General features: G+C 38.2%; 1 protein-coding gene across 1 annotated transcript in view; it reads left to right on the top strand.

Moving 5' to 3' along the window:
- The window catches only part of SLC9C2 (solute carrier family 9 member C2 (putative)), an 85,580-nt gene that overhangs the window by 11,625 nt on the left and 53,410 nt on the right, over positions 1 to 20,545 (top strand). The window contains exons 5-12 of the mRNA XM_046682676.1: positions 2,156 to 2,272; positions 3,464 to 3,625; positions 8,306 to 8,405; positions 10,967 to 11,110; positions 13,436 to 13,604; positions 15,639 to 15,720; positions 18,626 to 18,792; positions 19,407 to 19,502. Coding sequence (XP_046538632.1) covers positions 2,156 to 2,272; positions 3,464 to 3,625; positions 8,306 to 8,405; positions 10,967 to 11,110; positions 13,436 to 13,604; positions 15,639 to 15,720; positions 18,626 to 18,792; positions 19,407 to 19,502 — 1,037 coding nt within the window. The remainder of the gene's footprint in view (positions 1 to 2,155; positions 2,273 to 3,463; positions 3,626 to 8,305; positions 8,406 to 10,966; positions 11,111 to 13,435; positions 13,605 to 15,638; positions 15,721 to 18,625; positions 18,793 to 19,406; positions 19,503 to 20,545) is intronic.

Below are 20,545 nucleotides of genomic sequence, written 5' to 3'. Positions count from 1 at the left end.
AAAAATACACTGGATAGAATGAACAGATCAGACACGGAAAGGATTAGTGAACATGAAGATGCAGCAATAGAAACTATCCAAAATGAAGCACAGAGAGAAAAAGTCTGAAAAAAATGAACAGAACATTAGTGAGCTGTGGGACAACTTCAAGTGGCTTAGTGTACAAGTGTCCAAAAGAGAGAAGAGAGAGAGGGAAGAACAAAAAATTATTTGAGGAAATAATGGATGAAAAATTTCTAAACTTGATGAAAAGTATAAAGCCACAGATTTAAAAGGCTCAATAAATCCCAAGCCCAAGAAACACAAGGAAAACTGCACCATGGCACATTATAATCAAATTCCTAAAAATCAGTGATAAAGAGAAAATTTTAAAGGCAACCAGAGGAAAATGAGATATTATATACAGAGAAACAAAAATACTAATGACAACAGACATCTTTTCAGAAACAATGCCAGCCAAAAGATAGTGGAGCAACATTTTTAAAGCACTAAAAGAAAAATACTGCCAGCTAGAATTTTCAGTGAAAATATCTCAGTAAAAATATCTTTTGAAAGCAAAGACTTTCTTAAACATATAAAAGCTGAAAGACTGTATCACCAGCAGACTTACACTAAAAAAATGTTCAAGGAAGTCTTTCAGGCAGAAAGAAAATGGTATGAGATGGAAATTTGGATCTATATAAAGGAATGGAAAGCACCATAACTGGTAAACGTATGGAAAATATAAGACTTTTTAAAATCTTATTTTCAATCTCTTTAAAAGATAATATTTAAAGCAAAAATGGTAGCAATTGTGGGACTTATTTATCTGCCTCTCTATCCTTTGTGTAAGGCTTCCATCCTTGGGATCACAAGTTGGCTGCTAAAATTCCAGTGATCACATCCATATTTCAGGCAGGAAGAGGAAGAAAGGCAAGGTCCAGAAAGATGCTCCCCTCAGTTCAGTCACCTCCTCCCCCAAGAAATTTCCCAAAAGTCCTACTCAGTAACTTCTGCTTATATCTCAGTGGCCACTCTTAGAAGCCCAGGAGTTGGGGAAAGGTGGTTGTTTAGCCGGGCACATTGTCACCCTGAATAAAACCAGTTTTGGTTTTTTTTCACTAAGAAGAACAGAGGATGATACTGGATGGGCAAGTACCAGTCACTATCACCCTACTCATAAATTGTATATCACTGGACGATTAATTTAATTATATTTTCCATTAAACCTGGTAGTGAATAAGTACCAATAAGATGGGTACTCAATTTTTTTAGTAACAGCTCTATTGAGATATAATCCTTATCCCATAAAATTGATGCTTTTAAAGTGTAAAATTCAGTGGTTTTTAAAGTATTTACAGTTATGCAACCATAATCACCATCTAATTTATAACATTTTCATAATCCCCAAAAGATATCTTATACCCATTAGCAGTCACTATGCACTCCCTCATCCCGTAACCCCCTGGTAAACACTACTCTGTTTTCCATCTATGGATTTGCCTATTCTGGACATTTCATATAAATCTAGCCATATGTTACATTTTTATGTGTGGCCTTTTCACTTAATATAGCGTTTTAAAGGTTCATCCATGTTGTAACATGTGTCAGTCAGTACTTCATTCCTTTCTGTGACTGAATAATATTCCATTGTAGGGATAGGCCACATATGTTTGTCCATTCATCAGCTAATGAACTGTGGGTTCTTTCCTCTTTTTGACTCTTCAGAATAATGCTGTCATGAACATTCATGTACACATTTTTGTGTGGACATTTTCAATTCTCTTGGGTGTATACCTAGGAATAGAATTGCTGGGTCATATTTTATAGTTCTTTATAAAATGTGATTCTTTTGGAGTCTAACAATTCATCCTTATTCAAGCTAAATACAGTGCCCTGAGAAGTGTTTTATCTCGTTCTGAAACTCAAGTATGGTTTGAGGTTATGAAGACTTCAAGGAATGCTATTGTCATGTACCTTTGCCATCGGAGATACATAAGGCACAAAGGACAGATTAAAAAGTGGTGATTATGATTGTCTTACAGACCCACCCCAGGCATGGTGGCCTTCATTTTTTTTTCCTAGCATATTCCTTCTCTTTTCCTTTTGTGTTTCCTGTGCAAGAGCATAATTTTCATGAACCTTATTACATTATATTTTATATTTCCTTTTCCAGGCATTTCCAAAATGTATACTGATATCATTAGAGGGGAATCAATGATCATCTGTGGTTTTACATCCATTGTTTTTGGAATGTTTCGGAGACACTCACATCACTTACCCATGTTTAGGGGTAGGAGCATTTTTTGTCTTTTTATTTTCTAAAATCATTCTTGTATGGTGCATTTCAATTCCTTCTAAAATTAAAATACGTTCGAGATGTCTTCACTTTACGGTTTTCCCTATACTTTATTCTTGGACCAATTAAAGTAGTATATCAGGTAACAAGAAAATAATTACCATCCATGTGTTTTCTTGGACTTTAAGGGGGAAAGAGTGTTAAAGAAATTATTTCATCTCCCTCAATATGCACGTGCACATGTGCATGCATTCTCATACACACGTGTCATTTAGCTCAGACTTACTTCTTTCCGGGATCAATCTGGACCTCAGTGAGTGGATGTTAAGAATTGGGTTGGTCCTGGATTTGAGTCTAAAGCAGAACAGTTCAAGCAGTACTGGAGAGTCAGGTCCTAGAAGTGATAATAGTCAGATTCAGGTGGTTAAAGTTCACTGGGATATGAAGGCTGTTACCTCACTAAGTTTCCAGATGTGGTGTAGTAGATAATAAAGGGGGAAAAATCACAGCACAAAGAAGGAAAAGGTGTTGTCCTGATATGTTTATGTGATAGTTGTAGGAGGAGAGAGGTACTAAAAGGAGAAAGAAATATTGGTAATAAAGAGAAGTTGGCAGTGCTTCTCAATGGGGGAGTTATAAGCATTTGGGGTGGGACAATGTTTGTTGTTTAGTACTCCCCTCAGCATTGCCTGATACCTGCTCACTAACTGCCACTCTTGTCCCCAGTTACTGTGACTACAGAAAATTTCTCTTCTCCATTTCCCAAATGCCACCTGGGTGGGGGCGGGGGTCACAAATGGATTGCAGGTTGGTAGGGATCCTGGACACGGTTTGCTTGGCCTTGACAGTTTGCAAAAAATTTGAATTTAGATGTCCTTTGGTTGGACATTCACTCTCCAGTTTGTCACAGGCTTTTCACATTTATGGTCCCTGCCAGGCTCATGAGAGCATGTGAGTCTGCTGTCCCTGCATTAGTAAACCTGGAGCTGCAGGCTGTCAGGGAAATATATCCCCAGAGAGCCTCTTTTGCCAGGCTTTCATGGGAAACTCCCCTCTGCTGAAGAACAAGGTCCCCACTCAAAATCTCAAGAGCAAACCAAAGTACATAGACCCAAATGTCATCAGTGAAAGAAAAAAATAAAGTCATAGTTCAACTTCTTTTTTTTTCTTATTTTCTATTTCTAGAGTTACACATGATTGTGGACCTCTCCATGGACATTTTTGGAAGCATAATATGTGGATATTGGTGTGCAAGAATCATTCAGTTTACATTGACTGACCTTTTTAGCAATACGCTGACTAATGTCATTATTTGCGTTTCAATGGTGTACATGACTTTCTACATTGGTAAGGCAGAAACAAATACAAAAAATGCTATCCTCAAAGTGAACTTAATGCATCTTTATTTTCCCTTGATCTCAAATCCAGTTGCTTCTTCTCGATCACTTCCCCCTTGTTGTTGTCCCTCTGTGCGTCTTGTCATATTATCTTTCTGCCACCTCCAGCTCTTTCCTGGTCTCTTAACATCACTTAATTTCAGCTCCATGTCCCTTCCCTTTGCATTTCTCGTCTATGTTGTTACTCTCTTATTCTTTTCAAACTCTGTTTTTTGACCTTACATTTAGTCACTGGCAGTCCCCTGGAAGAGGAATCAGTGCTGAGCTGATTTCTGCTCTGACCCATAGTCTCTGAAATGAGGAAGTTGAGACAGATGCTCCTGAGGTCTTTTCCAGCTCAACAGTCTTTAATTCAATGGGTACCAAATTGAGGGCATGAAATTAGGGTAGAAATGGAAGCCATTATCTGAGGCTAAGAGGCAGGAAAGGAGGGGGAGAAATCAGGCGTCCTTGTATCTGGAGGAGAAGCAGGAGAGCTGATGAATTGCAGGTGTCAGAGTGCCCAGCACATGTAGACCTCCGACAATCATTTGCTAGTTAATCCAGTGATATTGGGACTTAAAGTTTTTACTGGCTTAAAGTAACCAGTCCCAAAGAGCCATACTAACTCTGGCAAAATGGTCAAATTCTGCTTCTTCTCCTATCTCACACAGTGGAGTAATTTCCATCCATGAAAGACCACATGTAGCAAGAGGTTAATTACTCCTCTTTTCACTTCCTGTTGTCTATAAGAACTGCTGCTTCTACAGATAAATTGCCACAGGGTGTTGTTCACTGCCCCGAATTGGTAAAATTGTAGAAAATATTGACTGAAAGGTCACTTCCCTCAACTTTCCTCATTTTTTCCTCCCCTGTGAACCTTTTATGCCTTAAATCTCTGAAGAAATTTTTTTAAATTTAATATTTCCATTTCTTCCACTAGACCTCCACCATTGAGGTGGAGGCTGTCTCTTATTCATCTTTTTATTTTTTCTCTTTTCTGTGTTCCCCTAGCCAAGCCTAGCACTTGCCATGTGCCCAATAGTAATTTAACACATGTTGGTGGAATAAACTGGTGCTAGTCCACAGAAAGCTTTGGAGTTAAGAAGACATGAGTTCAAATCCCAGCTTCACAATTTCTTAGCTTGGTGACCTTGGAGTATTACTTAACCTTTCTAAGCTTTAGGTAGTCTCCTCATCTATAAAAGTGATACAAGGGCTAGCCCCATGGGCTAGTGGTTAAGTTCTGTGCACTTCACTTCAGTCGCCTGGGTTCATGAGTTCGGATCCCAGGTGTGGACCTACACCACTCATCAGCCATGCTGTGGTGGTGGCCTGCATACAAAGTGGTGGAAGATTGGCACAGATGTTAGCACAGGGCTAAACTTCCTTAGCAAAAAAAAAATACATAAATAAATAACTTAAATGATATAATAACACCTAATTTATAGGGGCATTGCAGGCACTAATGTGTGCTGCATGACTCACTCATGCTGGTGTGCTGGAGATAGCACTTACTGGCTCACAAGGGCTGATTGTGCACATTTCTTCCCAACTCTGTGTTCAAGTGACGTAATGTTGGTAGCTTGAAACTGGGCATTGTGGAAGTAATTACACAGTAGAAATTAGCAGATACCTCCAGTAGTGCTTTTTTTTTTTTTAACCCCAGGAGAGCTGGTTTTCAACATTTATCAGCACATCACTGGCTTCAAGGTAGGGCCACCAATAAATGTGGATTCCCTTCCCTGTTCCTTCTAAAAACTGGAGGTGCTTCCAGTCAGTGCTTGAGAGGCTTGGAATAGATTCTCCGTCACAGCTCTCAGAAGGAACCACTGCTGCCAAAGCCTTGATCTTGGACCTCTAGCTTCTGGAGCTGTGAGGCCACAAATTCCTGTTGTTTAAGATACTTCGTTTGCTGTACTTGGTTATAGCAGCCCCAGGGAACTAATACGCCTCTCTCCTCCATTACACCTTCCTCTGCTTCAGGGATTAAAAAAGAACTTGGGACAGTCCTTTATTCTTACACTTAATCAGTTCCTGACAGCAAAGTCAGTAATAGGCACGGTAACAGGAGAAGTTCCATTGCCAGAAAGCTAAACATAGATAAAACTCTCATTTACACATTCCCTTATGTTACATTGCTGTCATGTTGTCTAATTTTATTTTTTTCCTTCACTAATGAACACACTGTCAACTGGCCTAAGTCCAAGGAGTGTCTCATTGAGGTTGGAGAGTCACCTCTTTGAGCGCACATAGTAATTTCCATTTTTGTCTCTACTGTGTTAAATTCATGACATCTGGACTTTTAGAAATCACTTGTATCAGCACATTCTTTCCTTTTCATGAAATAAAATGGTCAAAAATTGCACAGACATTGCTACAAAGACAAAGGATGCCATGCTTATGGAACATTGTTGGTTGACAGGTAGCATGGCTGGAAATATTAATATATCAGTCCACAGAAGAAAATTTGAATTTAGTGTACAAAAGCCACTTTAAGAGAGTCAATGTATAATTCTTGAGAGATGGTGGGTTATATAAAAGTCTAGGCCAGAGGTGTACCAAGAGAGGTGGTGGGAGGGGTCTATCTGGCAGGAGGAATAGTTTATCAAGTGATATCGTTCAGAACTTCTGCGGAATAGAGATAATGAAAAGAAGACGCCTTTAGTCAGTTTTCATTATTTTAAAACTCTCTACAAACAATGCATCCCCTTCTTGCCTGCTCCTGCTGTCTCTTCTTTGTTGTCATTGGTCCAGGCTATAAATGTCAAAGGCCTTCAGTCATCACCCTAATATATTCTAGATAGGAACATCCATTCCTGAATCCTGTTGCTTTTAGAAAACAAAATCCCTTTGATTCTCCTATGCGGAGGACCTTCACTTTTTCTAAACCAGAGAGAGACAGAGATTGATTGAGAGAGCCCCTTGTCTGCCACATTAATTTTCTGTGATGGTTTCTTTCCATTGAGTAAGAAAAACTTTGCCTCTCTATTTTTAACTCCTTGGGTCTATCCTGATGAAAACTGCTTCCTTTATAACATATTCCATGACTTTTACCCCTCTTCTGGAACATTTAAAATACAATTTAGTATAATAGCATTTGTAATTTTTTAAACACTTTCTTTTTCTAATAAAAGTAATATATATTCATTGTAGAATTTTGGAAAAATTTCAAAAAGTCAAAGAAGAAAAAAAATCATCCATAAACTTCTGCTATAAATTTAACCAGTGGTACCTTTTGGTGTATGTTCTCAGCCTTTGAAAAAATACATCTGTATATTAAAGTATGCATTCACACCATATATTCCTATAACATTGGGATTATACTACATAAGATATCAGTTTTAAAAGAAAGTCATTTAGTGGTTTCCTCATAGACGTTGTCTCTGAATGACTGTTACTGAAAAAGACTATGATGAGCTTTAAAATTCAGTAGTTCTGATTCTCTGGGAATTGGAAACAAGATTTCGAAGGACAGTTCTCAGCAGTACTAGTTTTACTGTCATTGGTTATTTATATTAAATTCAGCTAAATAAGTGATACAAAGGCATCTAAAGTGGACTTAAGTGATTAGATAAACCAAAGAATAATAAAATCCTCTTCAAATTAGTAAACAGTATTGATTTATTATGCAGTAAAGTGAACACATAAAAACGATAACATAATGATAAAGATTATCGTTTATTCATGGTTTTAAATGTGTGCCAAGCACTTTTCACATTACCTCATTTAATCCTCACAACAATTCTATGAGGCGTCATTCTTTTACACCCATTTTACAGAGACAGGGACACGAATGGAGAAAGAGGAGGTCACATTCCCAGAGCAACCAGCTCTGTCCTGCTCCAAAGCGCTTCCTTTCCTACCTTGCATGTTCTTTCCCTTCCTTTCTGTCTATTTACGATGTGCTATTTGAAGGCTCTGCAGCGTAGGACTGTTGGTATTTTGATATTCGAACATTCTTCCTACTTGGTTTTCCTGCCTCAGACTACATTTGTTTAGAGCCAAAGGAATTACAATTTTCGGGGAGTCTGTATCAGGCCAAAGGACAGCAGGCTGCAGGCCCTGCAGTCACCACAGAAGCCCTGAGCTTGGACCACGACCTCTAGGACATGCAACACAACGTCCCTGAGATGCTGGGCAGAGGCTGGGAAACTTATTTTTCTATTTGCCCTAAACCTCAATGATGGTCCACTGCAGAGCTGGCAAACTATGGCCTGTGGGCCAAATACGCCTATTTTTGTACAGCCCATGAGCTAAGAATGGTTTTACCTTTTAAGATGATTTAGAAAGAATTCAAAAGAAGAATATTCTGTGGCACAAGAAAATTATGTGGCATTCAATTTCTGTGTCTATTATTTATTGGACCCTCATTCATTTATGTATTACCTACAGCTGTTTGTGCATTACACCAGCTCAGTGGAGGAGTTGCAACAGGGACTATGCGGCCCACAAAGACTATAAATTTATTATATGATCTTTTACAGAAAATGTTTGCTGACTCCTAATCTATAGGATTAGGCCAATCCCATGAAGCAACTTTCCAAGAGCTACTACTCTGAAAGTTTCCCACCAATTTGTCACTTGAGATAAAGTACCTCAGTATGCAGATTTGAAAGCAACTAATTTTATTCATTGTTTTTCTTCCCAGTGGAATTTTTTGGAATGTCAGGTATGGTTGCTTTAATCACTGTAGGACTGAATTTGGATTCCTTAAGCTTTAAACCAAGGATGGAGTTCATAATTACTAAGTAAGTCTTCCGTTACGTACTTGGTATAGGTCTCATAGAAGTTTAGTGCTTAAATGGTCTTGCCTTCATGGACACTAATAAAATTTCCTTTTTATAACTTTTTTCTACCTTTTAATTGTAATCTTACTACCAGTTATATTTGAAAAGAACTTAAGGTACCAACAGTTATTGACATTAATTGATATTTCTATTATGAATAACGTGTCAGTGGCTCAGAGACCATAGTGCTTTTTATACATAAATAACTCTGATAAAAATTTACTTTGAATTGTGGAAAGTTTAAAAAAGACTTTATTCCTGTTTAAAGTTTAAAAAGTTTAAAAAATACATTTATTCATAATGTACCTGAATGACAGTATCCTAATATGAGAAGAGCTAGAAAAGAAAAGTAGCAGAAAGATTCAACACAGCAAAACTCCTACCTCCCCTTTACACCTGGTAATGCAAGGTGTCATATGGACATCTCTGGACAGAGGGAAAACCATTTGTCAGTTTTCTGACAAACGAGTTAGCCTTTCTCTGAGAGACTGTGCTAAATTACAGAATTGTTTCAGAACTTTTTGACACCAAATCAGAGTCTAGTGTAGAAATTCTCACATCACATGAAAGCAGATGTTGAAATGAAAAAAATGAACCATAATCCTGAGTTTTCCCATGAAGATTCATTTCTTTAATGTAAAGGACTATCCATTGTGCTGAAATTGTGTCCTTCCTACTTTTTTTGAGTTTAAAGTGTTCTTGCTTTTATGAATAGAAGATGGTACTTTCTTGTTTATAGCTCTACTTTGGAAAAGAAAAAAAAATGGCCTGTAACTATACTAGTTTTGTGGATATGTGAATGACAATTTATGGGTTGTCAAAATCCAGAAGCTTGGAAAGAACTAATCCATAGAACGTATACTTTTAGTTTACTTTAGTTTCCTGAGCTGAGTCACACTATTTGTCAGCATCATTATAAATTACTCATTTTTTTTTGAGGAAGATTAACCCTGATCTAACATCTGTGCCCATCTTCCTCTATTTTATACGTGGGACGCCTGCCACAGCATGGCTTTACAAGTGGTGCACAAGTCTGCACCCAGGATCTGAACTGGCGAGCCCTGGGCCACTGAAGTGGAACGTGTGAACTTAACCACAGCTCCACGGGGCTGGCCCCATAAATTACTCACTTTACTCATTCAATTGTTTATTCTTCCACCTGTTTGACCAATCCTTTTTTAGTGTCTCCTGTGGCCTGGACATTGTATCTTAGGTTTGGGGCCAGGAAAATAAGCCCCTTCTTAGAAGGTGCTTATTGTTAAGTGGTAGACATGCTTATGTAAGAAACTCACATTAATTGTAAATAATTATAGGTTTATTGGGATACTACTACATGTAAAGCTTTTTTTAGGTCCCATGGAGACATTTTAAAAAGTATTCCACTCAGTCAGTTATTCATCATTTCTGACTTTTCAGGAAATGAAGCATTGGGGTTTGAGGTCCCATGCATACCTTTCCCTTCTAGAAGCTCTGAATCAATTGAATCAAGAGATAGGAGTCAGATAGAGAATCAGACTGTCTGCTTGATTGTAGTAATACTGTATCAGAGAACATGGTTGATATCTGCAGCTAAAGGGAGGCTTCCTAATGCTTCTTCCTGAGTGTCGATTTTGAGACCCACCTATAGGGAGACTGGCTTGTGGGCAGACACCCTCACCCAGTCAGCTGAAAGGGAAAGCCCCAAGAGAAGGAACCAAGAGGAGACAGGACTTGAGATCTGCCTGTAGAAATCAGACCTGGCCCTCACCCAGGCCTGTTACCACAGGGAACAAGAATAGCCCCAGGCCCTAACTGAAGTGTTCTGGTCTACTTAGTAAGAATCTTTGGGGGTGGGGCTAGGCGTATAGACTTTTAGAAAGCAATCTGGATGATTCTAATGCTCTTCTCTGCTTAAGAACCATGGTGGTGTGGGCAGTTGGCTCTGTAGGGATTCAGAGGAGGATCACTTCCAGCAAGAGTGCTTAGGACGGTTTTGTAAAGAACATGGATTAGAGTCAGCCTTACTAGATTTTTACAAATTCAGTAGATGGGGAAGCAGACAGGAGAGACTTTCAAGGTAAGGGACTTTCCTGCAAATCACAAAAGGAGAAGTTGTGTAGAGGACATTGTGGTGATCCAGTCACCTATCACAAAGTCAAGGTTAACTAGGTGGCTCCTTGCAGCAAGCTCAGCTCTGGGTTTAGCTGTGGCAGGACTGACAGCCGATATGCTGCCAGCTAATCTCAGCAAAACTCCCATATCACCAACCTGGGGGCGTGGGGATCCTTATTTTTCTGACTTGCTCTTATCATTCTGCTGTGAGAGGCAGCCCATGGGTTGGTGTGATGAGGGTAATGGGGAATATGGAACTGAGTGTATTTTAGTTCCAACAAATACTTTTAAATGTTGATTATGACAGTGATGGAGGCAAAGACCTCTGCTGAGACAAGAACAGCAGATACGTGATACATGATTTTATGTAAAAAAGAAACTATTTAACAAACACATTGCTTAAAATGTGATTTCCTTTCCATTCATCCTAGGTTCTTCAAAATGTTTTCATCTGTCTTCCAAGATTTAATATACACTTTCTTTGGCATTGTGATTGGATGTGGAGAAATCAAGTATTTTCGATTTCACACTGTGAGTTTCATGTTCATCTTATTTGCAACAGTAAATGTTGTGAGGTAAGAATTATATCTTAAAATTTGCTTACTGGACTTAGGTTCTCAAGCCCAGAATTATAATTGGGAAGCAGTGGGTTATAGCAGAAAGATTTCTGGATGTGGAGTCAGGAAACCTGGGTTGGTGTCAATAGCTCACAATGTGCCTGGGGCAAATTCTGTTTACTCCTCAAGTTTTCATCTGTTAAATGAGAGCGGGCAGAACAGCAGCATCAGCATAACCTGTGAGCTTGATAGAAATGCACATTCCTGGGCCCATCCCAATTTGCTGAATTGAATCTTTGGAGATGAGGCCCAGGACACTGTTTCAACATGCTTTGTTAAAGTTTGAGCATCACTGGACCAGATTAATGGTTCCTAACATTTCTGTTAACTTTCATCATCATTTATTATTATCATAGCTATGATAAAGCCATTTATTAAGGGCTTAGCATGTACATTATGTCATTAAATATTAATACAACTCTATGAGGTAGGTATTACTGCATCATTTCACAGATGAAGTGCAGAGAGCTTAAAAACTTGCCTAGAGTCACCCAATTTGTAAGGACAGAGTTGTCATTTAAACTTGACTCTAACAAGCCTGCTTTTTCTAGAATGCCCTTGCCCACTTGTGGTGTCATGTCTTCCATAAGAATTTATGACACTGTCTCCAAAAACATTGTCATTTCCACTCAGGATAGGCCTGGCCCAAGGGAGCTTACTTTATAAGATGTTCCCATGGAACGTTGCTTCTGTTGACTTTGAAGACATTGTGTGCAGCTCAGGTAGTCATTCCCACACAGAAAGATGTGTCTGCAGTTTATTTGCTTCTACCATGGGAACTCATGTACAAGTTGACATTGGTCACAGAGTATGAAGAAAGATACAGGGCTTTCTGAACATTTTTGGACTCAGCTACACATTCATGATGTCATTTCATCTTCATAATGACACTAGGAAATAAGAATTATTATCTCCGTTTTATGGACAAAGAAATACCAACAAAGGCAAACTCCCTTGCCCAAGGTCAAAAGGTTAGTAAGTGCCAGAGATTTTGTGTGAACTTATGGTTCCATCTCACTAGAGGAAAGGCTTTAATGGAGGTAGCGTTCCTAAGGGAACTTCAAGGTATAGGTGGGCTTTTCATAAGAAACTTCTTGAGAAAAACATTTCAGAGAGGATGAACCAAACAATGGCCTGGATGTAATTTCTAACACATACTGGATGCTGACCACATTCAAACATCATTCTAAGCCCTATGAATGTCACCTTATTTAATTGAGCCTTCATAATAATCCTTTGAGGCAAGTACGATTACTATTATTATCTCTATTCTATAGTTGAAGTGACTGAGGCTTAGAAAAGTTAAATAACTGGCTTAAGTTTACATAGTTAGTAAAAGAAGGCTAAATTTGGATCCAGGTAGACTCCAGAGCCTTTGCTATACTACCTCTTTTTTTCGATATTAGGACATGACATAAGTTGTTCTATTTTGGCTGGACTCAACGGTGTTTTAGAGAAAGATTATTTAGTAAGGCCGAAGAGGTTAGTAGGAATTACTTTGCAAAAGGCTCAAACGCAAGGTAGAAAAGTTTGCCCAAAGTAATTATACACGTTATAGATGGTAACAGTAGATTTTCTGTCTCTCAAGGACAGGAATTCTCAGATTGTCTTGTGAAATTCCCAGCTGAGCAACTGATACACACTATATTTTTTGAGGCTGAGAACACATCAATTTTATTTCTCCTGTCATTTGAAGGACAGCACTGATATTCTTTTGACACAGACCCCACAAAGATAGATTCTAAATTTAGGCACAGCATCCTAGAGAAAAATTACTTGTAGAGAAAGAAGGCACAAATTGAAGTTATTTATGTGATATTTGGTGTATGATTCTTGTGGAAGCTCAAGAAAAATTTGGTTGAACTCAGTTTCTTAGTGTGTCTATGATAATTTTACTTTTTGGCTATGATATGCATGTCCTAATTTCTGAGTCCCTTCCTGAATTCCCTTCCAGTGAATAGATGAGCTTGTCAATGTTATTTGAGAAGTTTCCCTGCAGGAATTTACCACCCAAATCCAAACGGTACACACTGGTGTTAATGATAAGTCCTTATATTTGTATAGAACTTCTAGCATGATATTTCAAGACTTGAGTATTATATGCAAAATTTAGACAGTAGATTGGGTTAGTTCCAGAAGGTTTGAACAAGTTATTAATAAACTGGATTATCTTCTCTTTCCTGAAAAATTTCACATGAAATTTAATATTTAGTATATAGTTTCAACCATGAATAACATTAATACATAAGTTGTGATTTAAAAAAAGTGTTTGTCTCTCCACAGGTTGCTTACTACTGTGTTAGTGAGCCCTATTCTGATGCGTTCGAGTTATGAATATAATTGGAGATGGGGAGTTGTGATAGCCTGGTCTGGAATTAAAGGAGTTTTCAGCTTACTCTTGGCTCCTGATATTCACAATCTGGCTGAAAAAAAACCAAAGTCACCACAAATGGTAGGAAAAATCATGTCTCCTGATTATTCATATTTCTTTTGTAGCAGTTGTCATCATTCTCAGTAATAAAGTTAACCATTTTTTAAGTTCGATTTGAAAAATGCATTCTTTTAAGTCTAAAGGAACTTTCAGAGGGAAGTTTACTTATGTTGACAGTGTGAATGGGACCAACAGTCAAGTAATTGTTACGGATGGGAGTCAGATGGACTTGTGACTGGATCCTGGCTCCACCATTCATGGATCGAGCAACTTTGGATAAGTTCTCCAGACTTGTGGAACCTCAATTTCCAGTTGAGGATGGAGACAGTGCTTAGTAAAATATCTGCCACTTAGTAAATTCTCAATAAATGTTATTGAGCATATAAATGCTATTTTTTCATAGCTGTCAGAAAGTATGAAAAAATAATACCCTATCTAGAGCATTCCAATCTCTATAAATATTAGAGCAAAAATTGAAATGCTAGTTAAATGCACTAACAGAAGAAAGATTTTGTAAATTTTTGAATTAAGGATCTAGTTATATTTATGTATATAGGGCTAATTTTTAGAAATTAATTTCCTGAAAAATTTTGGCAGAAGATTACATTATCTATAGTGAAAAGCAAGATTTAATTTCCTTTCCACTCTCTCAAAGCCTTTTCTCATGGGCTAGCTGGTGGATTTCTGGGCGATCTGGTGGTGGCAGCATCTGAAGTACTGGGACTCCAGGGGAGCTCCGAAGAGCCCAGTGCATCTGCTGACAGCATTAGGGCACCTTGTCATTTGTGACAGTACTGTGAGAGCTAGCTGGAGAAGTTGCTAGAAATCCCCATGACACTCCCACCACCTCCCAGTCAGATGAATCCCAAGCCAGCTTCTAGGAGGGAGAAAAATTCATAATATGAATTAAGGACACTTGCCCACCTGCCAAGGAACTTTAATCTGGAGGTGGATGTACAGAGTTTCCTGATACTGTCCAATTTCCAGCTCAGGATTTTTTCTTCTTTGCTATTTTGCTCCTGTTCTAGAAGACCCCAGGAATACAGTATTTTTCAAATATCTTCTTTTTGGGAGCAACTATTACCCTCTCCAACTTGCAATCTGAGAAATCAAAACAAAGAGAATAGCATGTTAGCTCAGGGAGTCATGTGCCCTAACTCCCAAAAAATGAAGTGCTTTTTTAACGGAGTATCATATTCCTCACCATCTTTCCTGTGGATTTATGCTTTATATCGGTGGACATGGTCTGGGAATTAATTTGGAGTTCAAATAAACCTGTGGTTTTGCAAAGACTTTGGGTCCTTCCGTGCTCCAAAGGAAAAGTATAATAACCAACATCTGAGCCTCTTCGGTTTTCTTTTGTGCAAGGAATTGGCCTAAAACCAAGTCAATGAAATGTTAGCTATCATTTGATTATCATTTTACAGTGTTGCCCAAATCTGTCTGATGTTAAGAATCCCTCTGACGTCACCCCAGGCCTACAGAATCAGAATCTGCAGGGAGGAAGTGTGGGGGCCAGGATCTCTACGAAGCACTGCAGGTGCTTATTGTTTTCAGTCAGGTTTGGGAAACACTCTCTGAAGGACATATTGCTATTAACTCCATTTTTCAGTGAAGGACACTGAGGCTCAGAGTGGTTAAGTTAACTGGCCCTAAGTTACATGGCTAATAAATGGCAGAGCCAAGACCTACAAATGTGGTTGTGTTTTTGCACGGTGGCAGGTGCATGTCCCTATCCCACCCGTGGTCACTACTGCCTGCTGTTGCTGAGGTTTTTCTGTGACCCTGCAGGTTCCACAGCAGCGTCTGTGATGGCTCCCGCCTTGCTGGCTTTGCATGGCCGCTGCTGAATGTGGCAGCTGTGGAGAGCTCGTCTCTCAGTGTTCTCATCTCTCTTAGAAATGACAAAATCTATTTTTCTCTCCTTCATATTGAAAACTAATTTCTGCCCCAGTATAGTATACTCAAGCAATGTCTACAAAACAGCGCTTTTGCTTCGATTTGGGCAACTTATTAATGGTTTGGTTCTAACCATTTGTGTGTTTTGTTTTTTAGTTTATCTTGTATCTACTAGTAACATCGTTGATGACTATGGGAATAAATTCGTACATGATGACTCATTCAGCCAGGACATTGGGTAAAGTATATCTGTCTTTCATTAATTAACTGGGGAGAATAACACAAATAGATTATTGTTGGGAGCCATGGGGACATTTCTTATGGAGCTCAAGGAATTGATTATGAAATCACTCATTTTCATTCACTCATTATTTATGGAATCTGCCTTAACTGGGATATTTGTTTGGCCAGTTTAACGGGAACCATATTAACAATGGCTTAAATAAGACAGAGGGGTTTTTTTCCTCTCCACTGAAAAGTCCAGAAGAGTGAGATGGTTCTGTTCCACAAAGTTGTCTGATTTGTTGCTCCTCCACTCCCTGGGGTGTTGCTCTTATCTGCAGGGTACGAGCCAACTCACTACCACTCTATCTTCAATCCAACCAACTAGAAAGGGAAATTGGGGGGGTGAGGGGGGGTGGCAATGGAGGGTAAGCAGCTTCCTTTTAAGGGCACAATCTAGAAGTTATATATATATTATTACCACTCACATCCCATTGGCCAGAACTTAGGCACATGGGTACACATGGGCAAGGGAAGCTGGGAAATATTATCTTTGCCTGGCTGGCCATATGTTCAACCAAAACTCAGAGATTCTATTGGTAAAGGAAGAAGGAAGAATGAATATTGAGAGACAATCAGTAGGCTCTGCCACTGTTGCCTACTTCTAGAAGGAATTTGAGGCTGTTGATAATGAAATGCAGAAATATGATAAAATCACAAATAGATACACAGTCAATAGAGAAATCCAAGATGAGATAACGAGTGGCAGTGGGGTCAAGTGGAGAGTGGGAGGGCGGAGGTGGGATTACCCAAAGTCTTAGAGTAGGACCAGTATCATCCCATATCTTGTGGCCTAGTCCTCAGCTTTGCTGGTGCAGAGAGCTGATTCTGTCAGGGTATCTAGAGTTGATTTACTGCTAGAGTTTTACATATACTGCACTCATAGGAGAATATGGATAAAGCAGAAAATCAATTTATTAATTTATAACCAGGAAATTTCTTTCTATGTACAAAATAATTGTGATCATTTTTCAGGGTATTCACCTTTAAATACCAATTTTTTTGATAAACCAAATTAGCAATTAGGTTTCTTGGAAAGCGAAAAACTAATGAGAGGTCAATGGAAGTATAATGTTGAAGGAGAATTCTTTTAAACAGGAAAATAGCCTGGTGAATTTACCCTATCCTACCCACAAGAGACACAGTCCTACCCATTCCTGAAACTGTGCCCCATCAACACTATTGCAAATCTTCCTGTGACAGGCCACCTCAAAGCCAAGGGCTCCAATATGTGAACAGGGCTAGTAAATGGGGCACATTTTTGGCAACTCTCTTTTCCCCTGTCATGGGTTTGTTCGTACTTGCAGTGGAAAAGTGTGCTTGGACCAGCAAAATCCTATACTGGAGCATGAGTGAAGTTAATTCCATCCCTGAGGCCTTGCTCACACCTCCCTTCCCACCAATTTCCTTTGGCGCCCAGGGATCCAGACCCCTCTGCTCTCTTTGCTTAGGATATAATATCTAGCTTTCTCCCAGGCTTGATTCCTGGTGAATCTTCCTACTCTGATACTCGAAGGCAAGATCAACAAGGGATGTTACTATTATGATAATGTTTTTTTCTTCTTTTATAAATTTTTTATGGTATTAACCAGGCCTCAGAATTTTCTTTAACTCATTAGGAAACAAAAATATCTGGCAAGTATTTTCTCCTCTCAGAATCAATGCTCATCCTTTCTGGAAATACTATGTGGCACATGTTTAACAAGTACTTGATAGAATTGAGTTGTATCAGTAAGAGTTTCAAACCAACTTCTTCCACATTAGTCTAATGCTTTTAAGAGATTCCTCTTCATACTCTTCCAGGATCCTTTTAAACACAGGGATTTCATTCAAATGTATTGGTGCCACCAAGTGGTCCACACGTACTCATATTTCCCCAGAGCAACTGGGAAGCGGCTGTTGCTCCATCATATGGGGAGGATGTAATTAGGCAAATGTATAAACTTTCTCCTCGTGTGATCTTGGCCATGGGAATTTTAAATCCAAAGCAGACACCTTCTAATTCTTCAGCATCCAGTCAAATGCACCTTTGCTCTGGACCATGGTGAACCAACAGGGATATGCTTCCGGATCATTTTGAATACCCCAAATTTCAAATACTACTGTTGCACACAATGTCCTGCAGAGAAGTCAATAAAGTTAAACTGAAACATTTAGAACTATTTTAACCCTTTATTTCATATACAATTATGAAGAGAGGACAGTTTTATTGAGATGGAATTCTGAGTGAGTAGGCTAAGCTCACTCACTTATTAAATTCTCCTTTTTGGTCAGCGAGCCTCATAACTGTAACTTCAAATTCCTACTTCAAGAAATACAAACTACTGCAAGCTCTGGATGTGTAGATTTTCTGGCCAGGAACAGAGAGGTTAAATTTGAGGGATCCCTATTGCAGTGGTCTTTAAATTTTGTTATGTATAAGAATCAGTGGGAGAACTCGTTAAAATGCAAATTCCCAGGCCAATCTGATTCTCCAAATATGGGGTGGAGTCCAGGAATTTGCATAGTTTAATAAGCAACCCTTCTACCTGTGGAAGACACAGGTAGTTTTCTACACTTTGAGAAAATACCGATTGGGTGTCTTGAAATAACGAGTCATGTCTCTAGCTAAAGGGAAGGAAAGGAAACTTGTAAAACATTCTTTAGCAGTTGAGTGAGATAAAGTGGAGCTATACAGCCAAAAGGAAACAGATAGTCGGATAATTTTCTAGAAAATGTTGGGCAAAAAGTTGTCCTTGCTCTAAACATTTTGGTTTGGCTATTCAGATGATGCCAAGATTTCACTCCATCGTGCAAAATTTTTGCTTCCCCTTTCTGTCTTTGATGTTTTCTATTAAGACCCTTGCTTTCTTTTGTCACAGGTTTGTGTGCTATTTCACTTCCAAGACAAATGGCCATGCAAAATGCCATTAAGCACATACAGGAGATAATACAGAACACAATCACTTTATTTAAAACAGAAAAGATTTTGACAAATGTTAATTGGACCTTGGTAGAAGAAAAAACAAAGATTGAATACATCATTCCTGTGAGTTGATACCTGGCAAAAAAGATTCCTCCTTTCCCTCCCTGGGTCTGCCTCTCTTGCTTTAGTTTATATAAAAACCTTGATTCTGATAATTCAATGTCAGAAAACTTAGGCGGGGGCGGTATATTTGCTACCTTTGCTATCTTGGTGCAATGACTCCTTTGAATTCTGTCTCTAAAGAGATGGTCTTAATGGTCTAGCCTTATTTGCCAAATACGGGAGAATTGGTCTTTTCACAAACTGACTGGTTGAATAACTATGAATGGCCCCTGCCAAGCTGATGTTTCTAATTGGTTGAGGAACTGAGATCTCTCTCCTCGTAGACACATTATAAAATGCGAAAAGCAGAGGCTGCTTCAGAGAGGAGTCAAGCATCGACAGGTTTGGGGAAGAACATGGCTTCTAGATCTCCCCCAAAGAATGGTTATTTCACCACAATTGAAAGCAACATTTCTTATGTGGAGAATGTTATCCAGTATAGCCCTTCATTTTAGCAATTCTGATTTGAGTTATTGGAATCTTTGTTGAGCAAAGCATTTTACAGCTCCTAATCATTTGTACTTATTTTTAACTTTATCTCTGTATGTTTTTAAACTTAGTCTGATACTGTTCAGTTTTCCCACGTTTCACATGATGAAAAAGAGGAAGAGTCCCCAACGGATGAAGTTTTAATGGAAGAAGCCAGATTGCACATAGCTATAATACAAATGGTTGGTACCATTCATGTAATCTGCTTTTTGTTTTTTCTTATTTTTGCAATGCTTTTAATTCTTACATATGGTTTTCAGGTGACTAGAAAAAATTTTTTTTCACCTTTAATAACCCATTAGTTAAAATTTATGTTCTAAAACATAAAAATGTTTATGATAGTTAAAATTTATTTTTGATTTATGAGAGTTAAAAAAAATTTCTTAGGTTTTACATTCAAGTCACAAATCTTATTATTCTGTTTCTACGTCTAGCAAACTTTAGCAGTTCACTTTTTTCTATTATATTTTATTGAGGTCATCTTGGCTTGTAACAGCAGTTCACTTCTGAGGGGACTTTGAATAATGTTTGGTGCTATTTACATACTTAGTTAACTAAATGTCTTCAACTATTTGAAACTGCTTTTACAAATTTAACATATTTGAGTTCCTTTTATATAAAATTCTCTCAGGTGTTTATCTAACTCGTAAATCTAATAAGTTAAAATAAATCTATTGAATCAAAAATTCTCTTAAAATATTTAGGATGTAGTATTTAAATGATCTACTATAAACATAGAAAGATTACTAGGTAAAATCAAGTTTAACTCAACTTATCAAATTGCACATTTTAAATTGGGGTTATAGTCTACTAGGACAAATTTTATTCAAAATTACAAGTATATAAAATACTCATGATAAGAGTCATTCCTTTTTACTTTTATTTTAAAACTTATTATTATGCAGAATTTCTAACATATACGAAAGTAGATATGATGGTCTAATGAAGCCCCACGTACCCAGCATCCAGGCTTACAAACCATCCACACATGACCAACCCTGCCCCGTCTACACCCTCCTTCACTTCTCCACCTTCCATATTATTTTGAAACAAATTCCAGATATCATATCTTTTCATCTGTAAATATTTCAGTATGTAGCTCTAAGTTTTTTAAAAAAAACATAGGAAAATACTAATGTTGCATCTAAAAATTGATAATTCCATAATAACATCAAATAGCGAATCAATGACCAAATTTCCAATTGTCTCATAAATGCATATTTTC

Source organism: Equus quagga, chromosome 13, assembly GCF_021613505.1.
Source record: "Equus quagga isolate Etosha38 chromosome 13, UCLA_HA_Equagga_1.0, whole genome shotgun sequence".
NCBI lineage: Eukaryota > Metazoa > Chordata > Mammalia > Perissodactyla > Equidae > Equus > Equus quagga.
The sequence above is the reverse complement of the archived record's forward strand: the minus strand, read 5'-3'. Positions and strand labels throughout refer to the sequence as shown.